The sequence below is a fragment of the Chrysochloris asiatica genome, unplaced genomic scaffold (assembly GCF_000296735.1).
Source record: "Chrysochloris asiatica unplaced genomic scaffold, ChrAsi1.0 scaffold00261, whole genome shotgun sequence".
Lineage (NCBI taxonomy): Eukaryota > Metazoa > Chordata > Mammalia > Afrosoricida > Chrysochloridae > Chrysochloris > Chrysochloris asiatica.
The window spans coordinates 2,541,480-2,561,992 of record NW_006408779.1 but is presented as its reverse complement, the minus strand read 5'-3'; the positions used below and the strand labels follow the sequence as shown (position 1 = coordinate 2,561,992).

General features: G+C 49.4%; 1 protein-coding gene across 1 annotated transcript in view; it reads right to left on the bottom strand.

Moving 5' to 3' along the window:
* The window catches only part of SFSWAP (splicing factor, suppressor of white-apricot homolog (Drosophila)), a 91,690-nt gene that overhangs the window by 43,683 nt on the left and 27,494 nt on the right, over positions 1 to 20,513 (bottom strand). Inside the window, exons 9-12 of the mRNA XM_006874063.1 lie at positions 6,831 to 7,071; positions 5,968 to 6,099; positions 5,327 to 5,423; positions 4,632 to 4,797 (exon numbers count right to left, since the gene is read on the bottom strand). Coding sequence (XP_006874125.1) covers positions 4,632 to 4,797; positions 5,327 to 5,423; positions 5,968 to 6,099; positions 6,831 to 7,071 — 636 coding nt within the window. The remainder of the gene's footprint in view (positions 1 to 4,631; positions 4,798 to 5,326; positions 5,424 to 5,967; positions 6,100 to 6,830; positions 7,072 to 20,513) is intronic.

Genomic DNA, 20,513 nt, shown 5'->3' with positions numbered 1-20,513 from the left:
TCACCAGTCGCTCCCAGGTTTGCTAAGGGTCAGAACCGACTCCATGACACTTAACAACAACAACCCTTCCCCAAAGCTTGCTGCACACTTTGATTTATGCCACCTCAAAATGGGACTCATGGCATCCTTGAGGAACTCAAATCATATTTCTTCTCAAAGCTCTGAGTGTTGGAACAAAAAGTTAGAAGGATTGTAGGGTAGATGGGGTAAGGCTTCCAAATGAAATTCTTGTGGAATCGGCCTTGCTGCCTTCAGAGAAGGAGCAGGTGTATCACTGTGACGGACAAACATCCCTCAATGTGATTTTTCTGGCTTTTTCCTCACCAATGCAGTCTTCACATTTTTAAAAACTTCGTTCTAATTACTCCCTATGACCATCCTGTGTCCTGCAAGAACATCTGTAAGATAACCTGCTGGGTCATCCAAAAACCAGTCACCACAACGTTCTGTGATGACCTCTCGGCCTTGAATTTCACTGACCCAGCAAAGTCCCTCAGAAGCCTCTTAGAAGGAAGATGAAGAGAAAGAATAGAGAGTAGTAACGAAAGACCAAAAGGAAACAAAGAGACGGGAAATGAGAACTAAAAGGAAAAAAAGCAGAGATAAAATACATAAAGTTCAAGAGAAGAGAAAGAAAAGAATCGAAAAGGAACAAGGAAACAATGAAAGGAAAAACAAATCCAAACAAAAAACCCCAAACAGTTCAGCTGTAGGACCCAGAAAAAACTCTGGGGGGCTCCTGCTGACGTGGTGGGTGCAGGAGAAGTGTGACAGCAGAGTCCCTGGCCCTAGGTACACTTTCTATAGGCCTAGGTGCTATGTTGAGGGCACCCAGTCAGGAAGTGGTTCATGGAGGCTCCCATGGAGCAGGTTTCAGTGTCTATCAGGACCACTGGGCGGCTGGAGTCAGCAGGATGGCTGCTCACGAGGGTTTCCACTAGACTAAGTCTAGGGGTGGCGCTGTGGGTTAATGCGCCAGACTTCAAAGATGTTCGAACTGCAAGGTCGGCGGTTCTAGCTCATCAGCTGCTCCTTGGAAACCCTATACAGGGTCACTATGGGTCAGAATCGACTTGATGGCACTTCACGACAACAATGCTGGTCTGGGGGTTCTGTGGGCTCTGTTGGTCAGGAGCTGAACCCACCCAAATACACGCACAAAAAGGTTGCAGCAGCCCCCACCGCAGCGTGGCTCACAACCACATGGCTCTCAACTCCTGGAGAGCAGGGTCTGCTCTGGGAGTGGATGAGCGTGGGGATAGAGAATTGCACCTTTCCTGTCGTCTATGTGAATCTGCTCTGCCAGGCTACCTTCTGTGGCTAGAGATGCTCCTGCTGGTCCTGGCCAGCTGTTCCCCAGTCTCCCTCTCACGGACCCTGCTCAGCATCTCGCCAGCAAGCACTCAATTCACTTCTCCAACTTTGTTTCAGGGTTGTTGTCTGTGTTGGTTTCACTTGGTCTCTTGACATATCTTTGTTGTAGAGGGTCCGTGCAATGTGTCTGCCTAGTCTGCAATCGTGCCAGAGTCCCTGATCCCCTGATGCATTCTCCATCTGCTTTTACGTTGTCATTTTTCACAAGCAGATGATCTCACCTCCCTGGAATTATTCCTCTTGTCGTATGGGATGTCTGTTGTTACAAGCTGTCGAGTTGGTTCTGACTCACAGGGACCCTACACAGGGTGTCTGAGGTTTCAAATCTTGTTGGAAACAGAATGCCTCATCTTTTTCTCACGAGCGGCTGGCAGGTTGGAACCGTGGACTTTGTGGTTTGCAGTCCAGTGCTTATCATATGGAGTCACTGCACTCCCCAGATTGGATGTACGAGTTGCATTTTGTTCTCCACCCCCTTAAAAATGGCAAGCCTACATTTCCCGTATCAGTTATCACAATACCCAAGTTTTTGCCTTGAAAATTACAGAAATTCCTGAGGCCTTTGTCAGGATCCACTGAGAGAAAAACACCAAGTCTTTTATCTGGTATGATGATAAAGTATAAAAGACTGTTTGGTAGAATGCGACTAGTCCTGTTTGCTCACAGCTGATTCTGTGCAGTGGAGCTAGGGTCATTCTAAGTCATCACGGCTGACAGAGAGCTGAACACTGCTAAGCTTGATGGCACTGTCAGTTTCTGCCTGCCTTGCCGAATTCTTTGAGGTGGTTCTAAGTAACAGGAGCCTGTCCAGTTCTTGAAGGAACATTAACCTGACGTTAATTTATGCTGGCCTGCGGCCCGCTTTCAGAATAATTTTACTGACAGGTATTTTTTAAATTCTTTCAGCCCTGTAAGATATATGTCATTTTCCTGCCTTTTCCTGAAATCATTTTAGCAATCTCTGTTTTCTAATAAAATGTTATTTTCTATTGATTTTCAAAACATACTTACAATTTATAGCTCTATAAATATTATTATGTATTTAAAAAATAAAGATTTTTCCTCCTTGATGCTTTCTTTTCTATTAAACATGCACAATGACAGTTTATTCATTGGGTTTTCTGTTTCTAACTAATTTGCCCTTCTATTTTTACTGCACCTCCTTTGATGCAGGTCCATAGTTTCTGTGTAGACTCTGAAGTGAAGGAGCCATTACACAGTTTCTTCTTGGGAGTCTGGGGCTGAATACTCCATTGGAGTTTCTTCCTAGACTGGGGAGTCGAACGCTCCATTCCATAGTGTCTCTCTAGGTTCTGGACTGATTGTTCCATTCTGTAATTTCTTCTAGATTCTGGAGCTGAACGCCCCATTCCTTAGTATCACCTTGTTGTTTGATGCTGTCGATTCGGCTCCAACCCACAGTTATTCTGGAATTGAATATTTCATTCCCTGGTTTCTTCCTAGATTCTAAAATTAAAAGCTTCATTGTTTTGTGTTTTATTTTTTGTAACCAACGAAGGCAAGCAGGGTTTTTCATTGTTCTTAGAATAAAATGTTTACTGCAGCTGGTAACTGCTGGGTAAAAAGGGTGCTCATTGTCCTGACTTCCTTCGGATGTTTTAGAATGCAGACGTGTCTGAAAGGCTACAAGCTGCATTCCCCACACCCTCCATTCGGAACTCTGGGTGTACCTCAGTGATCTACAGGTGATAGACCAGCCTGGGCTTTCTCTCCCTTGGAAGAAAAGCTCTATCGTGTTCTGCCTGAATGCCCTCTTCTTTCATCTCGATCCTTTTCCTTTGAGAACTGAGGAAAATTCTGAGCTATCTTCTTACCCTGCCTGCTCTTTAGTGCCTTTGTTTTATTTTAAAGTCTGGCAAGCTTTCCCAGATGCCAGATTGCTGGCTACACTAGTTTCACAGATGTCAGGTACAGGTGAGAATAGCAATGAAAGGTTTAGAGACTTTCCCCTGTCTCATAGGTGCCCATCTGCTCAGAAAGCTCAGCTAGGTCTCCTCTGACCTTCGATGTCTTTCCAATCGCAAAGGTTGCCTCTGGTCTTTTTCCTTAGAGAGAGGCAGGCCTCTTTTCTAGAGATGAGCCAAGAAGGGCTTTGTAAGTCCCTGTCCAGCTGTCCTGCTGCCAGCATGCAGGCTGAATTCTGCAGATCATAGGATTGGCTGTGGAGGGTGGTGGGAGCCGTGCTCAGCCCTGGTGTCCAGCAAACCTCTCAGGATGCTCGCGGAGCCAATGAGCTACTCTCCTTGAGCACCCTTCCCCCACCTGACAATAGCTCCTCTGAGGTCACTGGCAAGGAAATCCAGCTTGAGGCTGGCAGGTGTGCCTCTAGCCCGGCCTTGTCTGTGTGCATCCCCAACAGTCTTCCCAGCTTCTCCAAGGAGCCAAGCTCGGTCCTCCACTCATGCAGTCCCTTTGCAGGCCTTAAGGGTAGGCCTACAGGGGGCCAGGAAGGGTGAGAGATTAAACCTGTGCTCAGGTGACCGCCTGCAATCAGAAGCCCAAAGAAGTGACTACACTTTCCAGGGAGCCAATTTAGTGACACGCCATGCCCTCCTTTCCCACCAAGCCTGGGCCTCCTCACAGTCTAGCTGGTCTGCTCTGCACGTCCCTGGGATCCACAGCTATGGAGCCAGCAATGTGGCCATTTGCACTGGTCCAGTGAAGGAGCTCCGCTGTCCACATGACAGTCCTCTGACCAGGCTCCAAAGGTCTTACCTCTCCTTCCAGGTGGAGCCAACTGCCTCTCCATGTTTTACCACATGGTTCTGTGTTGATGTTCCTTTATTTCTTTCTGCTTTTACGACACTGCCTGTATAAAGGTGGGCCTATCTCCCCAATGAGGAACTGAAGAACAGACCACAAACCACAAGATTACGAAAGGCTGGTGCATACAGTGCCACTGCCTGGGACAAATGTGTGAGTGTCCGTCTAACCAACAAAGATGGCTCACGTCCCTGGTGCCACACACAGTCTGTACGTAGAGAACTGCAAGAAGTTGGGGGGCGGGGGTGTAGAGCATTATTTGAAATGCTCTAAACGATCCCACTGCATCACTGCACATGTGCACACGGAGCAGGCAGAGCCTCTATCAAGGTGACCTCGGTGCCAAATGCGGAGTTGTACATCATAAGCTAGTGCAGTTCAGGCCCTTAAGGCGCGCACAGTCTCTCCTGTCAGCTGACCCATGGCCGCGCAGTCTCAGGTGAGTGGGGAACGGGAGAGGTGCACACTGTTACCTTTCACGAGTTTGCCATCAGGGATGGCCTTGCCTGATGCCGCCTCCTTCTTCCCTGGGGCTCCCCTTCCTCCTCCTTCAGCCGACTCCTCACAGGCCCCATCATCCACGGCCTCCCTCGGGCTCTCTGAGGTAGACTCAGTGGGAGCCTCTTCTGGTGCCGTGGCCTGCAGAGACTGGACAGGGCAGTGAGTCAGTATGTGAACATATTGAGAGATGTACACATGCATGATCCTGGGCAAGAGCGTTTCTACAGGAGGGCGAGCCGTTCCCAGTGGGCACCAAGGAGAGTGAGAAGACAAAGGCAGCCCCCGGGAGAGCGCTGACAGACAGCCCTGTGATGCCTTTCCTCCACATACGGACGGCTCAGGAGGCTTCTAGAATGGCACATCTGCCTCCGAGGCCTCTCCATGGGAGTCTCTGGGTTCAGCATTGGGGACAGAGGTCTGAGGGAATCTACTTCATCTCTCTAGCAATGCAGGTTTTAGAAACCACTGAGGTAAGGCCATGCCTTGGGAGCTGTGGGTGGGCGTCTGCAAGGAGGGACACGTCCCTGGGAGAGAAGCAGTTGTGAGACGCACTCACAGTCTGGTTTTCATCAGGACACCAGGAAGAGCAGCACCCCCCAAACACCGACATGTGAGCACTGTGAACACGGTGAGTCAGACATGCGAGTCACACCGGCTGGTTCATAGCTACCTGTGTGCAGTCGCCGCCTTCCTTATGGAGGAAGAACTGCTTCTTAAACTCATAGTAGGCATTATACTGGTGCCAGGGTTGCAGGAACTCAAACCTAGGGACAAGAGGAGACGTGGGGTCATTTAGCATGGCCGATGCCACGACGGTGAGTGACACCTCCCAGGGCTGCCCTGGAGCCCGACACGGTCTTCAACGCCTCAGTCACTCCGGCTTTGTGACCTCCACAGCTACTTCCTGTTTTACACAAAACAGACACTGCGCTGGGGAGAGGGTCATCCTACAAACAACCCTCCTTACTTATTCTCTGTTTCACCACTTGAGGCATGGAACGTTATTGGATGAAATACAAAAGTTAAGGGGGGAGGCTAAGAGAGAGCAGTGTCTACATTCCAGGGCAGAGTCTTGAAAAGCATGACTTTAACATATTTATTTTAAGTAGAACTTCAGCATTTTTGCATATTAAACAGAAACTAACTGAACAAATAGTAACATATTGGAAAACCCGTCCAGATTCTAAGCTATCTGCCAAGATAACTGTAAGATGTCTTTGTCTAAAGACATTTGAACCAAGAGGCAATGACGTAGCTCAGTCAAAGCTCAGACTCTACCCCGCACATGCAGTTAGTTCTTCATCTCACCTCTGGTCATTCTTGGCACGCACGCTTGTCTCAAACTTCACACCGTTCCGAGCCACGTACTCGGCAAGCTTGTCGATCACAGGCTGGATGTCTGGGGGCGGGGGGATGATGGCAGCCACGGGGGCGAGGGCACTATGGGGAGAAGGGGTTGGGGTCACTCTCCTGAGTGGACCAACTGGCTCGAGGCTGCACTCGCCCAGGGCTGGCCACACTGTCGGCAGGGTAGCTCTTCATCGTCTCAGAGGTCGGAATCAATAGGTTGGTATTATAACATGACTGGTACTAAAATGGCAGCTCCACCCAACCCAACTGAGACAGGTACCAACTATCACCGGGACACGGTGAAAAGGACGATTTTATTGAAAAATGAGCAGACACTCCCAAAATTAGGCTCCTTTTCCTCCTACTCAGCAGATCCCCCAATTACACGTTAACAAACCAAGCCTTGATTTTTATGTCATGTTAAAAACAGTGGCTTAACAGGATTCAAGCCTCTAGGCTTCCCATGTGCCATTCTGTGTGAGCAGCAGGCGGCTGCTTCTGTAGGCATCCACCAGCGCCTCTGAAACGCGCGTTTCTCGTGCCTGTCCACCTGACAGGTCCACTCTGCACACCAACAGCCTCCCGGGCCCAGGTCTGTCCCTCTTTCTCAGCGCTTAGCTGACTGTCAAAGGCTTGTGAGAGGGTCAGACGCTGACCTGGGCAGGACCAGATGCCAGAGCTGGGATGCCACACGAGAGCCCGCCGTGATTGCTCAAGTGTCTGCATGTGATCATTTCTGCCTCCCTGGCACCTCTGTTGTGGGGAGTTGCTATGGAGAATCCGCAGTGCCCCAAGAGAGGCAAGCCTTGTGGTGCACGCACCTTGTTGTGGTGGTCGTAGAGGTCACCCCGCTGCTTGTCTCTGTGCTGGATGGGGGTGGTGGGGGAGTGGTCCCGGGAGGGGGCGGGGCGGTACTTGTCACACCAGTGGAGCTGGACACGGTTACGCCAGCAGGCAGGGTGCTGTAGTAAGTGGCCACGTCGATTCCGGGAGGGGGCGGTGCCAGGCAGTAGGTGCCATCGGGAAGCATGTAGTAGCTGTAGTACATGGCGGCCACGGTGGCTGTTAGGAGAGAGAGAGACATCAGCAACGGGTCAAGCTGCAGTGAGCAGGAGCCCCCACGCCAGACGCACTGTCACTACTGCCAGCACCTCATGCCGCATGGCTGCTTTCCCCAGACCCGGCGGCTGCCCACACCCCGTCCTGCCACATCCTACATTTTCTTCACAGTAGACGAGCAGCCTGTGCCCTGTCCCACCGTTTCCTACACTTGTTTCAGGACCACAGTGGCTGACCACGCAACACGTGTAAAAAGACCCAGGCAATGTGAAAGCACACACCAGGGATGAATGGATGTGAACAGCCTCACAGACATTCACCCTCCTGAACCCACAAGTCACCAGCTGCTATCTTTCCTCCTCAAGCTGCCAGGATACTCGGCGATGGCGGAAGGCTGCATGTGGGAGGCACCTAGCCATCTTCACTGAGATGTTCACTTTGGAGATGGTCCCCTTCCACACATGGCTGTCCTGCGATTCGTGGAGCACCACACCCCTGGATGGAGGGACACTGTTCCAAGTGGCTAAGCCCACTCGACACTGGTGCACAGTGGGCCGCTGGCCCACTGTCCTAATGGTCAGGAGCCCTGGAAGTCTGCTGATTTTGGAAAAATGTTTACAGGCAGCACAAGTAACAGATGATCCAGTGAGCCAATGGAGCAGCTTTCTGGCCTGTTCTGGTCATCCCAGGGAAGAGAAACCGGTTCCGACCGCACAGGCACTTCGCTCTGTCTTCTGTTATCGACAGTAAGGAGCTGCTTCTGCTGATGGAGTGTTCTTTAATCTGAACCCACTGGCTTCACTGGTAAGGTACTTGTGTACTAGGCAGGGAGACGGTCCCAGCGGCGGCCAGACTCACATCTTCTGACTTGGTGTGGGAAGTGCCTGTGTGACAGGGCTCAGCAGGGCCTCAGCTCACGGCGCTGACGTTACAGCAAATGCAGCATCTTCAACTTTCAGTAGCAGATCCAGCTTCCGAGCACTTGGAACGCTCATCTTTGGCACAGGAACATTCAGACAACATCTCTGAAGAGTAGCCAGCGTGAGATGATACTGTCTAAGGGAGGCAACAGTGGCCGCTGGGCATGGCTTCCCTGGCTCCGGCACTGAACACACAGTATGCATCACAGGTGTCTAGCCGCCATGTTTCTTCACAGCAAAGATGGCAAGACCAGACGTGTCACCAGGAGACCAATCACCAGAAGTGGACATCACCACAGTAAAGCAGAGGGTCAGCGAAAACAAGGGACGCCTCCCCAAGATGGAGTGGCTGCAAGGACGGGTTCACACACAACAACAAAACCCACAACCACAACGGGCTCACACACAACAACCATCACAACAACAACAACGGGCTCACACACAACCACAACCACAACGGGCTCACACACAACAACCATCACAACCACCACAACGGGCTCACACACAGGAACAAATGTAAGGAGGGTGCAGGACCGGGGTTGCTAGGCGCCACCACCACATGCGCACTGGTACCACAGCTCCAATGTCGGCTGGACCCGTGGTGACAACGACGCTGCACCAGCTTCGCTCCTACCTGCTCTGGGTTCTTCCTTCCAGCAGTGGCACTTCTTTGTTTCTCCTTTTTTTAAGTTTTTTTGGAATTGAGTGCTAGTTTACATGGGTGAACATAGGTTTTACATTCACTGTTTCATTGAAGAGATTACAATCTCCGTGCATCATCATTCAACAACATTTGCTTCTATTCCATTTATTTTGGGGGGGGGGGGTTAAGAGGAAAGCGGAAGATGTACACAAAAACACTCAGGAATGTATAATAATTTAAACAACCGAAGGGCACATTCTGCAAGCCTGTCTGACCACCAGCACACAGCCTTTCTCTTTCCATGAGTCTAAAGTCCTCAGCTGCTCTCTCTCTCTCCATGCCCTCATCTCTGGTACCACTGCTTCTCTGTTGAGTCGGTTCCAACCCACAGTGACCCTGTACAGGGTTTCCAAGGAGTAGCTGGTGAGCTTGAACTACCGACCTTGCAGTTCAAACGACTTTGCAGTCTGATGCATTAGCCCACAGTGCCACACCAGGCCTCCTCGGGATAGGGTCTCCCATTCCGCTCATGCTCTTCTCCCTTGATATTCCTAGGGTCCTGTACTGGAATTTAAGATTTAACTACACTCCCTGCTTTTTGTTACAAAACTTCTACCTTTATAGTTGTAACAGTCACAATTAGTTATCATAACAATTATTCATTAATGAATCATAAGAATCTTATCTCTAGCTTCTCATCTCAAAAGACCCATCTAGACAAGATGAAAATCATTCAGTGGGGATTCTACCGTCACCAGCACACTCTGAAACTACACTTCCTCTTGGAAACTTCTAAGACAGTCACCCCCCACCCCCCACCCCATTTTAGGTATTAGGTAGCCAATGTCTAAATTACCTGTTCCTATCAACCCTGTATAAGGAGCTCTGATAACGTAGCGGTTATGAATCAGGCTGCGAACCGCAAGGTCAGCAGTTTGAAACTACCAGCTGTTGCGCAGGAGAAAGATGAGACTTTCTGCTCCCACAAAGATTTACAGCCTCGGAAACCCTGTACTGGGTCTCTGTAAGTCGGAACCGACTCTACGGCACAAAACCACCAACCAGCAACCCTGTATACAGAGCGGAAGAGGTTGATCCTTAATGTGAAGACTCCTCTCTCAGTTGGTATTTTGAGCTACTAAATTCATAATGTAGTAGCTCACATAATGACATATTGTCAGGAGGGACCAGTCGCTGGAGAAGGATATCATGTTTAGTAAAGTGGAAGGTCAGAGAAAAAGAGGAAGACCCCTGACGAGATGGACTGGCCAAGTGACAGCATCAATGGGTTCAAGCATGGCAACAGTAGTGAGGCTGGCCCAGGATCAGGCAGTGTTTCATTCTGCTGTGCCTGAGGTCGCTATGAATTGGCACCGACTTGATGGCACCTAACAACACCACATCCATGATAGGTCAAGTTCATCAAATTGTAGCAATTTACACTTGTTTCCTTCATCAAAAAAAATTTTTTTTATCTTCCTTTAGTCAATTTCTGATCATCAAGCCATCGAGGCTAGGTCAAATGAGTACAATCTGCAAGTTTGGGTGTTCTTGTGTGTCTCCCCTCACTTCATATGAGCTGGATGCCTCACTCTCAGCTCTAGCCCTCTGTGGCTATGTCCTTGTCCATGGGCTCAGGAGTCCCCAGGTCTCACCACACTTTGGACTAACCAGCCCTTCCTCGTCTCTCTCTCTCATCTCCAGGTCAACGGGAGTCTATGGAACGTGGTTGAACTCATCCCATTTCTTCATTGCTGCCTTTCCCCTTCTTCCACTCACCAGATGACCAACGTGGTTGCCAGTAAGCTTACAAGTCTGTTCATGTGTTCTCTTTGAGTTTCAGTCTTGGAGGAGGTTTGTCCTGAAGGGCCCTGATTGCTTGCCTTGATGGCTCCCTGGAGAACAACTTGCTTATTCTTGTAGCAGCCAGTTATGCTGACATTTTTGTTTTGGATTTTTCCTGCTGGTCTTTCTTTCAAGAAGTATTTTTCTTCTGTTTCTCGAGCTGTTCCAGGCTGGTCTGCTTATCCTTTCAAGTGGGAATGTCTCACCTCAGAAGTTTCTGGATGGGGCTCAGGATTCCACCTCAGATCCTAGATACTACAAAGCCTCCACAAGAAGCCTATTTCATTGGGCAAGTTCTAGAAACTCTTTTAGATACTCCAATCAGGTGTAGGCTGGACTTACATGCGTTCTATAATCACGTTTCCAGATATTCCTTTCTATACCACTCAAGTGTCTATTTTACAATTGTAGGCAAGGGAAACCAACATTCCTAAGACAGTCAAGCATCGTAACATTATTTCTCACTTTTACCCATTCAGACTCTGCCTCAATCCCTGTATCACAGAACCCTGTTGTTCAAACGTTGAGTATACATCGGTCTTTACCTCTGTCCATTTATAGCCCATGCAAACCTGCCTGCGTTCCCTTATCTACCTTGTTCTTCCATATCCCTCCCCCTTCGTGTGTATCGCCCTCCCCTAAACACCCTTACTATGATGTGTCTATCCCCTACCCTGTGCTCTACAGTGCCTCCCCGCCCACAATCAACAAAGAATCCCCCGCTCCCCTTTTAGTATGGATAGCTTTTCTTAAGCTTTGACAATAATGGTCTTATGCAATATTTGTCCTCTTGTGACTGACAATTTCACTCAGCATAATGTCCTCCCAGTTCATCCACGTTACGCAGTGGCTTGCAGCTTCCGTGTTATTCTTCAAGGTAGCGTATATTCCATTGTGTGTATGTACCAGAGTTTGTTTATCCATTCTTCCATTAATGGGCTCTCAGGCTGTGTCCATCTTTTTGCTCTTGTGACTAGTGCTGTGCTGAACACTGGTGTGCGTGGATCTGCTCATTCTTCTTGTGAATATAGACCAAGTAGTGGAATTCCCAGGAGCCAACAGAGCTGCCTTGCTTTTAGACCGTCCTCTGTTCCCACAGACGGCACCTTACATGCAGCCCCTGTGTCCTGGCGGAACCAGACAGCATGCTGACTACCATTGCTGGGCCCAAATAAAACCCCACATATAATCCTCTCATAGGAGACAGTCTCCTGCTCCAAAAGTCTATTTGGAAATTGCAGCCCCGACAACGAATATAAGGGAAGTCACAGAGACAGACAAGTGCTAGCATGCACTTTCAGCTTGTGCCAGGCATACTCTTTGTGCAACTGAAGAGAACGGGCCATTTCCAAGCTGGCCCCACATCTGTGAAAGGACTCATCTTCAGTCCAGGGCCAGCCTGCGCGTTCCTGCAAGCGGCTGTCATAGCAGGGAGAAGACACACCAGAGGCAGCCAGGTGCAGACAGGTACGTGAGCGTGCCCACCAACGCAGAATGAAATTGTCACAACAAACAGTTGAGCCTGAACAAGAAAAGCAGTCTTCAGGTGTACACATAAAAGGTCTCTGGGAAAGCCCACACTGCAGGCCACAGCCCTCAGCCGTGGGAGAGCCAGGCTGCATGTGAGGGACTGAAAGCCCTGGTGCTGCGGGCCCCCAGGCTGCACGTGCGGGAGAAACCCTGGCCTCAGGCCGACTCGGCCTGTGCACACGCTGCAACTGGGATGGACCACGATGGCAATCCTCTTGGACTGTCCCAAGGCCTCTCACAGACCATGGCAAAGCGCCCACCACGCTCACAACAGGCAGTCAGTACCGCCCCCACCCTGCAGAGGCCTCATTCTGAGCCAAGCCAAGCGTCACAGGGCAGTCCCAAGTTACCCTTTCACTGACTCAAACCCCATCATTACAGAGCACGTGTCAGAATTCGGACACAGGCAATGTTTGAGAATCACAGGGCAGGGCCAGGAAGGAACACAGTCAGGACCCAAGCAGCCGCACCGTCCCATCCTCCACATTTACGGGGCTTGGCCTCTAGCAGAAGGCTTTGGACATGATTCATACGCATTCCTAAATACGCTGCTTATCTTAGGGCTTTCTACTGATCTCCCAAGAGGGGACCTGCCGATGTGATGGCGACAGACTCCCATGGATAAACCATACACGCAACTTAGACAGGGCCTCGACTTCCTATAGGCAAATGCTGGATCCAGCAAAACCACGCGACGGGAGCTCGCTTATCAGCCTGGCCTCCCCCAGACTGCTGTGTGCTCTGATGTGGACGGAGCTGCCGAGCACACAGTTAGAGAACTCTGCCTGCCCACCTTCCAAACTCCTTTCTGTTCAGCTGGTAGCTTGCAAAACCAGAGCCAAGTGAGATGGCTATTTCTAAGTGACCTGATCTTGCTCTCATGTAGAGTCAATGTGCAGACAAGAGTCCAGACACAAAGATGAGTGGTAAGTAGGTTCTTCTGCTCCAGAGACAGCTCAGGAAACGGAAATGTGGTTTTGCATGAAAAATGACAATTGTTTTACAAAGTCATATGGAGACAAGGTATATTCTTCAAACAGACTGAACTTAGTAATGCAAGAACGCTGAGAAGCAGGCACTACACTCAGGTGTTGAGGTGCTTCTAGTTCCCAGCCCCTGGCCGCCTGGCACCTCCACCCATCCATCTGCCCGTGGTCCTGCCCATCGCAGCCCTGGTCTTCTCGGAGCTCCTCAGTGTTACAGCCTTTGTGCACGGTTGTCCCTGAGCTGACCAAGCACATCCCTGGACGTCTCACAGGATGCCAACCGCACAAACCCAGTTGGAAGCGGGGTTCCCTGCCTGTTCTCCTCCTGACGCCCCACCAACACTTTTCCAGTCCAGCTGACCCTTCCTTTGATACTAGAACAAAGGTTTTCGTACGGTAAGGTCCTGGGGAAACCACACATGTAGAGGGTTACGGTAGGAAGAGCTTATGGGGGCTGAGGGAGCTGCTCCTGGAAGATGACGATGGAGTGACGCTCCAGGGGAGAACATTCAAAGACAGACACACTCCAGTGGCTTTAGAGAAGGTACAGGGAGGAGGGCCGTGGTACAAAAACATTATCTGACTTTCAAACTATGCATTAAGTATTTCAAAAGGCACTATCCTAACATGGCAATGTGGGCTAATGTGCTGGACTACAAGGTCAATTTGAACCACAAGGTAGGTGGTTCAAACTCACTAGCGGCTCCTTGGACACCCTATACAGGGTCGCTATGGGTCGAAAGTAACTCCAAAGCACAATTATATGGAATGAGATACTAAGGGTCTTACCCTATTAATATTTGGAGGACAGACAAAAAGAAAAATATTCTTTGTGCTCCTTTGCACATACTGCCTTTTGGTCTATGCGTCTGTCCCTTCATCTGACCACCATGGGCCTCTAGCCAGCAAGTGGGCAGTGACCTGGGAAAGGCTCTGGTGCTGGACCGGGACAGGAGAGAGCTGGCAAGTCTAGGCAGTGGGCACACGAAGTCTAGGCAGTGGGCACACGAAGTCTAGGCAGTGGGCACACGGAGAGGATGCCCGCCTTGAGGATAGGAAGGGCCAAGGCAGAGTAGCAGGAGGGAGGAACGGGTCAAGTCGGCCACTGAGGGGACACTCCAGGATTTATGTGGGGCAGGTTTCACTTTTACACGACCCATCTGGCGGATGCTGACAAGGGGCCTACGGTAGGGGTTCTAGCAGGGCCGGCAGGTTGAGTGAAGTCCCGAAGGACATGCAGCTGGAGAGGCAAGAGCAGGATGACAGCGCTCTGGCCTGAAGCCGAGCACAGGGCAGCTGTTGAAATGGGGGAGGTAAGAAGCGCAGGACAAAGGGAGTCTATGTTCTTAGGGCACCTCTTCCTCATGCTAGGGAGACCCAGGAAAGGCAACCGGGCAGTAAACACGAGTCTAAAGCTCGAGGCAACAGGTCTAAGACTGCTTCCAGGTTACGAGCAATAATGTTCTTGAAGAGCCGATTTCTAATGAAGCACACCTGAACACCACAGCTTGTAAGGCTACCATGTATACACGAGTCAGCACACAAGATCATTTACACTCAGGATGCTGTGATTTAAGACAAATATAGAGCCCGACAGCAAATCTTTCAGTCTTTGCGAGCCAAGAGGCAAACGAGAAGACATTAAGCACTAAAAATAACTAGAGAAAAAAATGCACAATTTTTTTGCTGATGTAAAACCAAATCAGAGCAAACCAATGATCACTATTTAAAAAGTAATCCTACCCCCCGAGACCAGAGCAACTACCACTATTGACCACTCTGAAAGGGGTCACCAGAGAGGGTCCTGGGGAGAGTGGAAGAAATCGGTGAAAACAATTCAATTCAAAAAATTTAAAAGAGCAGGTTTACTGATCTGACGGAGACTGGTTTTTCAGCCACTGCACCCTTTAGACACCCTTGCAAGCCTGGAACTGAACTCATCCCCCTGGTTCAATGTCTAGTCAAATGACAGCTCCTTAGCAATAACAGCCACCTGATATTTGGGATAGACCCCAGCAGGTAGGAAAGGCTGAGTGTGAACAGAAACACAGGAAGAGTACTGTCATACTGTGAGAATTACATTCAATGTCATGAAACAAATGGATATGAGTTATTGAACGGAAAATCAACTTGTCTGTAAACTTGCACTCAAATTGTACAAAAAATTAAAAACACAAATAAAACCAAATTAACTAAAGAAAGGAATCCTGAGATTTCAAGGAGCCCTTGGTGCCACAGTGGGTTAAACACTGGGCTGGTAACCATAAGGATGGTGGGTGGTTCAAACCTACCAGCAGCTCTGTGGGAGAAACACCTGCAGGTCTGGGAACCCTCGGAGCGGCTCTGCTCTGTCCTACTGGTTGCCAAGAGTTGGAATAAACTCACTAGCAGTGATGAAGTGATTTTTTTTTTTTTGGAGAAGGGCTATGATTTCACTTATAACTGGGGTTGACAGTCAGTATTGCTATCCTCAACAGGACGTCAGAAGTCCATCTTTCTACCCATTCTGAGCTGGTGGCAGTCCAAGAGCAGGTGGGACTGGACAGAGCCTGCCACAGGCTGTTCACTCCTGGGATACAGGGCCCAACCTGTTTTCCTTACTCGAGAGCAGACCACCTGCAGAATGGCGTCGGGTTTTGTTTATTTTGCTGCTAACATTTACTGGACGGTTTAGGAAGGGCTCCTACAGTCTGGGTGATTTTGATTTTCCTATACCCTATGTAGTCTCTCAGGACGAAGTGGATCATCTTGAGAGGGTGAGTTCATGTGATAATGTTCCTGCGGGACCAGTCTCCAAGTAAGGCTAACAGTCAGCCTATAAACACACGACCGTGCATGTGACGTGTAGCCTGTTTCCAAGTCTCAGCCACCTAAGCAGAAGCAGCCTGCAGAGATGCCTAGCTGAGGATGGCTGCTCACACGTCCTCTCCCATGGGTTTATCTGGCTGGGAGATCAACTTCAGAACGAGCTAATTTCAGTAGAGTCCCACAGCTATCTGTTTGGCTGAAAATAAGCCTTTCTGGTGTTAGCTACCGTCAGGGGCCCTTGAAGCCTCGGCTCCCTGTACTGGTGTGAACTTCACACACCCTTCCAGGTCCAGCAGCTGACCTGAGGGACATATTCATTCTGACACATGGTGTAGTTACACTTTCTTCACACTGAAGACTTTGAATTTGGGGGGTCACAACGATGTGGATTAACTAGGCACCAACACAAATGAAAGACGAGTGCCACAACAACCAAAGCCCACATTCCTGAGGGCCAGGAAGGACGGCCACTGCTCTCAGGTCCACCCTGGCTCATCATGAGCTCTAGGTTAGCAGGCCACGGCCTAAGCCACGGCATTAGCAGGGCTCCGTTTCGGAAACCCAGGGAGGTATGGAACTCTCCCCAGTTCCACACCTGAACCGCTCATCTGCTTTCTTGCTTTCTCTCTTCGGGCTTTAGAACCACTCTGGCTCTGGGGTGATTGAAAAGTCTTCCTGGTAAATGGACTCTGACTCACAGCAACATTCTAGGGTTTCCAAGTAATTAGGGAAGCAGACAGCCTCACCTTTCTGTCACGGAGCCGCTGGTAGACTGAGACTGCTGACCTCTCTATTAGCTTACTGTGCAGCCATGGCTCCCATGTGGTTTTCGAGACTGTTTATCTGTTTGCACTCGATAGCACTAGATCTGGTATTACCAGGAAACCCAAACAAAAAATCTCCCTAAAATGATCAACCCACACTTCGAAAGTAAAAAATAAAAAATTATTGCCGCCTCCCCACCCCTAAGTACTTTTTATTGTGTTCACTGTTTGGATTATCAGTCACAGTGTTTAACTCTTTTCTCAGTGAGATGAGACCGTGGAAGCCGTGTCTGAACAGGCGCGCAGGCCTGAGCACTGGGCAGGCTGCCTCCTGCAACTCTGCAGCGCCCGCCAAATTCCCAGGCAGGACACCAAAGTCAGCTGGCATACCTGAGTCCAAGGATAGGATTCTATATCCTACTGTGGTGAGGACCAACTGGGGACTTAAGAGCTTGTGAGGAGCCAGCTAAGACACAAGCATTAGTCGCTCTACGTCCAAGGTAGAGAAGAGTGCAAAACTGGAAGATGAATGGAAACCATCAGTCCAGTGGGCTACGGACCAAATGACCCCAGTCACTTGTCTATGACCCTGACTCCAAAAGTACAAGAGGGTGCATGCCTACCACTACCAACCACTCTGAAACGAACCACATTTAAGGACCTGGGTAGAGTGGGAGAAAATGTGGTATAAAATCCAAAATCATAACAAAGACCAAGCTTGCTGGTCGGTGGGATACCGGTGGAACCTCCGAGATTAAGGCCCTTCAGGTTTGGAAATGAACTTACTCCTGGAACTCATTTTAAGCCAAATAATAGATTGGCACTGCCCCTGCAGGTGAATGCACTGGACTGCAAGGTCGGTTTAAACTACAAGGTTGGTGATTGAAGCTCACCAGCCACTCCCTGGGAACCCCGTAAGGGGTCACTATTGGTCAGAACGACTCGACGACACTCAACTACAATGTAAGGGGTGACACCACCACCTTAGAATACATAAAAGGGCAGCAATGACCCAAGAACCAAATTCCGGAGAGTAAGAAAGGAGGGATGGAAACAGGAGCTACAGGGAGGAAGTAGGGTTAGTGATGTTAGGGTGGGGCTGGCAATCAATGATGTGAAACAAAATGGAAACGGGAAACTGATGTGCTCTGCAAACCTCTACCCCATTCACAATGAAAAGCTAAAAACAAAACAAATGACCTTTTCAAAGCTGGACACCTGCCACTATGCATCCACTGTAGATCCACGAGCTATTTTGCAATCTTAGTCCAGCGTGGAGAAGTGCTATCTCTCAGAAAGCATTCTCCTAGACCTGGCACTCTCAACTGGAATCTTTAGCCTCCCAAACAGGGAAGGAATAAAGGTGCTTATTAAAGCAAATACAACTTTCTTGTAGAAAAGCCCATCTCTAACTATTGTTTAAATTTTTCACTGTTGTTAAGTGCCATTGAGTCGGTTCCAATTCATACTGATCCTGTAGAGGGTTTCCAAGAAGCAATCGGTGAGCTTGAACCACTGACCTTGAGGTTCAAACTGACTTGCACTCCACCTTGTTAACCTACATTGCCATACCAAGACCTCCTAAAATCTTCACTAGTGACTTTAAGTAACAAGTTTTAAATTTAGAATTCCATGATGATGTTTTTGAGACTTGTTACATAAAAACAGCAGAGTTCTTGCTGAAGAAAAGGCCCTGGTGGTAAAGGGGGTTAAGTGTTGGGCTGTTACCCAAAGGTCAGCAGTTCAAACCCACCAGCCACTCCAAGGGAGAAAGATGAGGCTGCTGGCTTCCTTCTGTAAGACGGACCGCCTTGGAAAACCTCCGGGGCAGCTCTACTCTGTTCTGCAGGGGGACAACGAGTTGGAACCAGTTGCATAGCAATGGACTTGGTTTTTTGGGTAAAGAAAGCACGTGGCTGAAGCTAAGTCTTGAGCTAGCAGCCCACTGTGACGAGAGGTGCACACAGGGTAAAGGGCGAGCTGTGACAAGTTGAGGAGAAAACTGGTGGGCACAGGGTCCACCAATCTCCATGTCTCCTAGTCAGGGTCACACTGATGCCAGGGAAGCACATCTGGCAGGAGAAGACAAGTCCAAGTCCCTGTGAGTATTTGGGGTCAGAGACAAATGTGGTAAGACAGGAAGTCAGTACCACAGCCCAATACCAGAAGGGATGCTGTGGAGGGAGGTCAGGGACTCCCCATCTGTGTGAGTCCAGCCTGTGAGCTCAGATGGGAGGGGAAAAAAACAACTTAAAGACCCAACTTTGTGACAGGTAAAATGTAAATGAAATTCACACTTTGGAGTCCATACAGAGTTTTATCCATGCCCAACCATGCACATGGTGGCTGCATCGTTGTCAGAGACTGTGTGGTCTGCAAAATGCAGAGGAGTGCTCCTTGTCCACTTCTGCAGAAGGAGATTTCCGACTCCTGCTGTGGGGTTTACAGCACACTGAAGCCCAAGCAACACTATTCTAGAACCATTACATTATAAAAGGTGAGGTCACCCACCCCGTAGACAAGGCGGACAATGCAGACAAGATGGACGTGCCCCTGACGAGGGTTAAGAATTGCAGAGAGTAAAATGCCTGCAGATCCTAGTGGAGAAGCTGGGCACAGGGCATCCCGGCACTGAGGGTCCTCCAGAAAAAAGCCGATACCCATGCTGAATCCAGGTCAGACAGAGAGAGGATGTTCCTGGGCTCCACACAGAAAAGCAGCCTCCTCAGTAGCGAGTGGGGCGTCCATGTGGCCTTCATGTTTTCACAAGGAAACACCCTGGTCCAGAAAAACAACGCAGCCAAGTCCTCTGTGTTCAAGGTAGTGTAATAAATCCCAGCCTCTAGGCTGTAGGTATAGTCCCACTTGGGAGTTTCTGTCATGCTAATGAGGCAAAATCAGGATGGGATGTACTGGAGGGCATGCCTGTCACACACTTGCACCAACTTGCTCATCCCTTCAAGGTACTGTCCACATCTGTATACACCAATGCTCTGGAGCCTGCATCTGCTCTTCATCTGACCCACCGATCTGGGTTCAGCAGTCGGATACTGGACCCTATGGATTTGGAACTTGACAGCCTCCACAACTGTGTGCATCTTTTCCTTGATGGTTTGGGGGTTCTCTGAGATGTTGCCATGAGTCAGTTCTAACTTACAGTGATCCTGTATAGGGTTTTCAGAGCTGCAAACCCTTCATGGGAGCAGAAAGTCTCATCTTTCTCCCTAAGAGCAGCTGGTGGGCTTGAACTGTTGACCAGTGCTTATTCTCTAGAGCCACTGTGCTCCTGCGGTACAGGAGAAAAAAAATCCTTTCCCCTGAAACTTTCTACTGTGAATCATCAGTTTTACGTTCAACAAATCACGTATTTCATTTTACCTCAATAACTGCAATCCCTCCATGCAACAACAGTTAGGCGACTTCCTCCCTGTGGTTTTTCTTTCCAGTCCTCCTGTCTCCCACCCCTTCTGAACCTTGGCCCCAGGCAAACACAGTCCTTTTGATCTTGAACAGTTGACCATTCCATGGGGAGCATACCTTACTAGTGTTGTTGTCCCCCCTCCCTACCTATCGCTTGGTTGAAAATAGGCTGCAAGGGGGAGTTCCATTCCAGACCTGAGGGGTGGCCAAGGGCTGTAGTCTCAGATTCCTCCAGATCACAAAAATCTTTTCTCTCAAGTTGTGCAATTGCTTTACTCTGATTATAGAAGGCAGCTTCTTCTACTGCATTAAACAAAACACTTCAATGTTACTTTAACGTGTTTCTAGGCACACATGGTATTTTCCATTATATAGGCACACACAGATCACAACTTCAGGCGGCACCTCTCTTCTCCCCGGTGACAGTGACTGCAGCCAGCCCCCTCCCTCAGTGGTGCTCACCTGAGGGCAGGAACAGCCACTAACAGGTGGCAGGAGCTTACACTGCATGAAAAAACAGTCTGGTAGG